At 42.2% G+C, this 6,000-nt stretch overlaps 1 protein-coding gene across 1 annotated transcript in view; it reads left to right on the top strand.

Annotated features, from left to right (window-relative positions):
- The window catches only part of GRID1 (glutamate ionotropic receptor delta type subunit 1), a 706,314-nt gene that overhangs the window by 493,431 nt on the left and 206,883 nt on the right, over positions 1-6,000 (top strand). The window contains exon 8 of the mRNA XM_011355348.2: positions 4,490-4,513. Within this exon, the coding sequence (XP_011353650.1) occupies positions 4,490-4,513 (24 nt within the window). The remainder of the gene's footprint in view (positions 1-4,489; positions 4,514-6,000) is intronic.

Genomic DNA, 6,000 nt, shown 5'->3' with positions numbered 1-6,000 from the left:
CTACAATAGAAATTGACTTGTGTTGGGACTGCTACTTGATAAGGAGGTTGTTAAGTGTAGCTGCTTGTCAAAACAACCATTCATGTCTGCTGTGGTACTTACCTTTATTCCTCAGCGTTCTTCTAAGGTCAGTGACAATCTGTCCCTGTCTGATGGCTCTTTTTGCTACCCCATCCCCCTTCTTTCAGCTCAGCTCACGGCCAATATTCTCACCCACTACGGGGACACCAAAGTCCCCATAGTGGGTGAGAATATTGGCCGTGAGGGTCCCTGCCTCATCTTAGGCAGCTGATGGGGGGCCATGCTGGCCACTCAAGGTGCCTGAGGGAGCAGGAAGCTTTGTGCCCTCCACTTCCTGTTTCAGGTGTCTGGACCTCCCATGTTGCTACGGCAACTCTCTTCCAATACCCTGAAGCCAATGTGAGCTGGAATCTCTCAGTATAAGGAGCTTCTGAACAGGAAGCCTGAATGTAATTGAGTTGGAACAGAAGCTGATTTTCAAGTGGGCTTTATTTTAAAATGTATCCTTTGTCATTTTAAAATCTGCCCTTAATAACTTGCATATCCTAGTTGTTATCTGTCTGCCTGGCAGCTTATCGCTGTTAAAGAGAAGTTATCTGGAAAGCAGGAATGGGATTTACCATAGCAAATGTTTGTTATTCAGGCCCAGTGTGCATTAAAGCAAGGTCTGGAAGGTTTCAGGATGAAGCAAGGAGAGGATTTGGACAAAGTGTCATGGTTCTAGGGCAGCATTAAAGGCAGGGCTGAGCTGCTGTTCCTGGGTGAACATGTGGCTGTAAGGGGAAGGCTGGGAAATTGGGGTTACCTAAAAATAAAGTTGAGGGTGGGAAGCAGATTTGAAGGCAGGGTTAGGGTTCTGAGGCTCACAAAGTTGGTGCAAAGATTGGTCAATCTAAGAAGGACAGGGCAACTCTGAGGACTCTCCCACCTCCATTCAAATGATCTCTCTGTGGCCATGTCCAGTGCAGAGCTGTTACAAGAGCCAACTGGGCTGATTGCAAAATACTGTCATGTTGGAGCAGGGTCAGGGGATCACTAAAAAGATGATATATATCTTAGTATATGTATATATTCTAATATATTATTTATCTATCTACATATGTTAATTTTAAAACAACTACAGCAAACAAACAGGGACACAAAAACCAAAACCAAGTAGTTCCTTTAAGATTTAAACCAAAAGCACTCATTTAAATTAGGGAACAAATGGATGTTTTCTTAAAGTAAATACTCTGGAGGGAAGTTGGGGGAGGGTGAGTCACCAAGATGTTTTAGATTAAGTGGCACCAAGAGACTGTTATTACTCAGCCTCATCAGAGTATGGAAAGAATGGGTGATCACCTTTCACTGCAGGGTGCTGGATAAATACTAATTAAATTATCTCAACCAGGAAGTGCATTCTCGTTGAGAGAGTGCTGGATGGCAAAATCAAGAGTCTATGTCACCAGCTCGCTGTATAACTCTGGGCAAAACATCAATCATCTCTGTGTTCTGCTTGGAGCTGCTGGGTGCAGGTGATCAGCAAGCAATGCTGCCAGGGTCAGGCTTTGCTGGAGAGTCCTGTCCAGTTCCCACAGGACTTGGACTGACATCTGCCCTGGAGGTGCATGCTTGTTCTTGTTGGAGCCCTACAGATTTCTTCTCAGCTTTCTCTTTGTTCAGACAGAAATCTCCAAAGGGGGTTCCCATGGACTTTTCCATGCAAATGTCCTTACCTCATGACTTGAGCTGGGACAAGATTGTTGGAGGCCACATGTAGGAAAGTTTCCAAAGGTGGGGGCATGGAAATCTGTTGAGGGCAGGACAAGAGGGAGACAAGCAGGGACAATGAAGCACCTACTGTGGACAAAGGTACATCATACATATGTTGTCTCTTCTGTTGTGGGAACCTTTGCGTCACTCCTGGTTCTACCTTCCCTTCTCTGAACCTTCATTTTCTCAGATGGAGGTGCAGGTAATAGGAACCTCCTGGTTGAATAGAGGGGTCAATCAGGGTAATGACCTTGCTGTAGCACTTGGCAGTGAGAACTCTCCTGTGTGGCCTGGGCCGTCAGCTTCAGGAAGATGGGCCTGTATACTAACTTGAGCGTTCTATCCCTGGCCCCGCAAGAGCAAAGAGGCACAAGCAGGCTTAGAACATGACCTGTCTCAAAGTGTCCTGGATTGCAGCTCCTCACCACGCCATGTGCCAGACCTGAGGCTAGAGGCAGGAGGAGGGCTCTGTGTGCCTGGGTAGTGCCCAGCCCCACTTCCATGCCTGGGAGCAGATGTTTACTTCTTGTAAAGACCAAAGGCCGAAAGAGACCAGGGAGCTTCACCTCTGATGAGATTTTATTTCTGGGACTGTTTTGGTGTGATTAATAGAAGAAATAAAACATGGTTGTCTTTTATTCCATAAGCATGACTTGCCTGGAGTGTAACACCAGCCTCAGCCCTGCGGAAACATTTTTCCATGACATGATTGCTGAGGATGTCCACCCTTCTCCATCCTGATATCAGTGTGGGAGATTCATTCCCTTCCTTCCACTTACACGGTGGCCCTGGCGCAGTGAAAACCTTGGGAAATTGCCAGCTGCTCGTAGGCTCTTTGAACCTTATTTCCCAGAAGTGCCATCTACCTGATTCACTGGCTTGGTGGAACGCAGCCTGCCTCTTTGGGCAGGAAGATGGGGAAGTGGGCAGAAGCATTGGGAAAGCCTGTGGGTCTGCTTGCTCTATGAGTTGGCAATCCAGGACAAAGCACACCTTGGTATGACAGGAGACAAACAGGATTGGTTTTTTTTGTTGTTGTTGCTTTCAATAGAGTAGAATCGAGTTAGGACCAAGAGACTGAGAAAGAATTTTGTCTAATGTTTTTAAAGGATTTTCTCTAGTCCTAGAAAATTTCTTCCAGCAGAATCTTACTGGAACCCAAATATGTCGAACAGTTGTAGAAGCAGACATGCAGTGGTTGCAATAGCTGGGGAATTGCGACTCCCCTGCACAGTCTCCCCATCCCCCAAATCTCCATGGTTTTCTGAGCAGCTCCATCTGGGAAATTGAGGCCCTGAGACTGTAAAGACTCGATTATGTAGCACCAATGAGTGCGTGGCCGTGCTGGGCTGGAAGGAAGATTTATGTGGGGGTGGGGGGGTGCGGGTTGGGGGGTGGATGAGTGGCACACTACCCAGAACATTCTTCCTGACTCAAGATGGTACAGTTCTGTGACTTCACCCCACCCACTTTCCACTCCATCCTCCTATCATCTCCTCTCCTCCCCCAGCCAGCATGAGGGCTTCACAGTCCCTTCCCATTGGTCTGGAGCCTGCTGACTTGATGTTGCTCCAGTGCCCTTGGGTCAGCCTCCCTGTTCCAGCAATTACCCAGGGAAATGGGAGGGCTTCATTCTCCTTTACTAGTTTAAGACTTAAGCTGCTTCTTCTGTCTTCTCTGTCAATTTTGATTCTTCATAAAAGCTGGCTTTGCACAAGAATCAAATGCCCCCCTTGATGTCATGTCCTCAGGAGGATCTTATGGCTGCTGATAATTTGCTGAGTAATAATTGCTCATCATGCACTGATTGCCACACCATAGGGCCCCAGCCCTCCCTGGGCTTAGATGTGCATACACTATTAACATTCTTGCCCAGGTCAGCTACATTGTGTTACAAATTGTCCCACATTCTCAAGGTTCAAAAGTTCTAAGCAGTGAGGTCAGGTGGAAAAGGCACCTGCCAGCAGACAGGATAGCTCTCACTAATAAAGTAAGAGCCACCTCTTGGAGCATAGTGGAATCCCTTAGCTAGGGATCCAGCAGCTGGTGCCAGGAGCTGTACAGTGGGTTTAGTAATGAGGACGAGGAGATGGGCAGTGGTAGGACTAGGAGGATCCAGTCTGAGAATTTTTCAGGATCTCTATTAAGCTTCTCTGATAGAGACTCCCGACTGTGCACAGTGAATAACAGAAGAGAAATAAACTTCAGCCTCTTTACAGATTAGCATTCTTGCAGCGGATTTCCCCCAATAAAAATGTTGCCTGTTCTGAAATCTCGTGCAAAACCACTTTCGACAGAGCTGAGAACCAAAACCAACGTCTGCTTCATCTGAGTAAAGGTATAAGGAAAAGATACAATTAAGTACTATTTCCTTTTAACTAACATTTACCACTACATTTTTGATGATAGCATCAATACATGATCATTTAGGGTAGAATGTTTAGAAAATACAGATAAATGAAAAGAAGAATGAAGAAGTCAGCTATAATCTCTGAACCAATGAATAAATACTGTTAACATTTCTGGTGCATTTTCTTTATTTACTCTTTCTTCCCCCTGACCCCCAACCCCTTGCTCTATACGTAGAGATAGAGATAGTGATAGGTATATTTATCAAATTGCTGCATACATTTTATATCCTGACTTTCCCACTTAATGCTATATTGGATGTATTTTCTCATTTCTTTGTTCTTTTCCACTATGATTTTTTAATGGAAACACATTACTCAACTTACAGGGAGCCATCATTTATTTTATCTTCTTATGTGATGAATGTTCAGGCATTTTCACCATATTATTATAGAATAGTGTTGTAATGAACATCCGGAATATATACAATTTAATTATATCTATATTTATTTCCTTGTATTTTTTAAGAAGTGGAATTGCCAAACCAACGATAATACCTTTTTAAAAAATTCTTTATGTACTTGGTACATACTTTCAAATTGATTATAGAAAGATTGAATAATTTTCACATCCGCCAGTAATGTATAGAAGTCTCTTATATCTTAGGCTCAAAAACATCTATGCTAATTTGGTAGCAGTATGAAAAAATGACGTTGCTAAATTTGCATTTCTTATGGGATTATATATTTTAAAATACAGTCATTGGTCATTTGAATTTCATATTTTTAAAATTATACCTCAGGGGATAAAAATTTTCTTGTCAACCATAGAAATTCTCAGAAAGGAATTAGTAATTATTTGTCTCAAATATTTTGTACTCGTAAATCGTTTGCCTTTGAATAAAGAAAAGATTTGCACATAGAGACATTTAACAATGTATGTGTTTGTATTTCTTAGAAAGTCATAAAAATAAAAAATAAATTGAGGGGAAAAAAATACCCAATTTGCAAAGTTGATAGTATTCATCCATACTTTCTTCTAGTATTTTTATGGTTTGATTTTATTTCAATGAAATCTGCTATCCACTTGGGTTTGATTTGGGATAAATTACGATGTGATGACTTAGCTTTAATATTTTTCAGTAATGTTTCCCACTACCATTTATCTAGAATTCTGTCTTTCCCCATTGCTTTAAGTGTCACATTTATCATATGTTCTACTAAATTTTATTGATCAAAAAAAAGTTCTTAGACTCATCTCAAAAATTTTCTTTTTTTCCTCTCAAGTTAAATTTAATTTACTTTTGTTCATAATTAGAATGTACTTGTCGGCAAGTAACAGAATGCTCATCTCAAGTGGATTAAACAATAAGAAAACTTAATATCTCACATAAAAAGAGGCCTACAGCCAGGATGACTCTTGAGTTGGCCAGTTCAGACATTCAGTCCCCAGATCAAATGCTCTGCTCTTTTTCATCTTTTTACTTGGCTGTCCTCAGGGCACAATCTGAGCTCTCCTCATAGCTTCACGTCGAAGCTTCACGATGGCTGTGGCAGTTCCAACGGTCATACGCAACAAGAAAGCAGCACATAGAAGAGGATCATTCCTTTCTGTGTTTCTTATTTTTATAAATAGGGAGACCTTTCCCAGGAGTTGATCGTGGCTTCTCGTTTTTATATATATTTTTCATTTTGCTTTTTTGTTATTGCAGTTGAAATTGAGGTTTTCTACCCAGATGCATACATGACACTGACCTATAGTTTCTCTCTCAGATGCTTGTGTTCAACTTTTATTCAGTTTGTACTTCCTTCACAATGTGGATAGGGAATCGCTGCTTCTTTTGCACTTGTGTGGGCGGAGCTCCTGAAAACTGGAAAT

This window comes from Pteropus vampyrus, unplaced genomic scaffold (assembly GCF_000151845.1).
Source record: "Pteropus vampyrus isolate Shadow unplaced genomic scaffold, Pvam_2.0 Scaffold20, whole genome shotgun sequence".
Classification (NCBI taxonomy): Eukaryota; Metazoa; Chordata; class Mammalia; order Chiroptera; family Pteropodidae; genus Pteropus; species Pteropus vampyrus.
The sequence above is the reverse complement of the archived record's forward strand: the minus strand, read 5'-3'. Positions and strand labels throughout refer to the sequence as shown.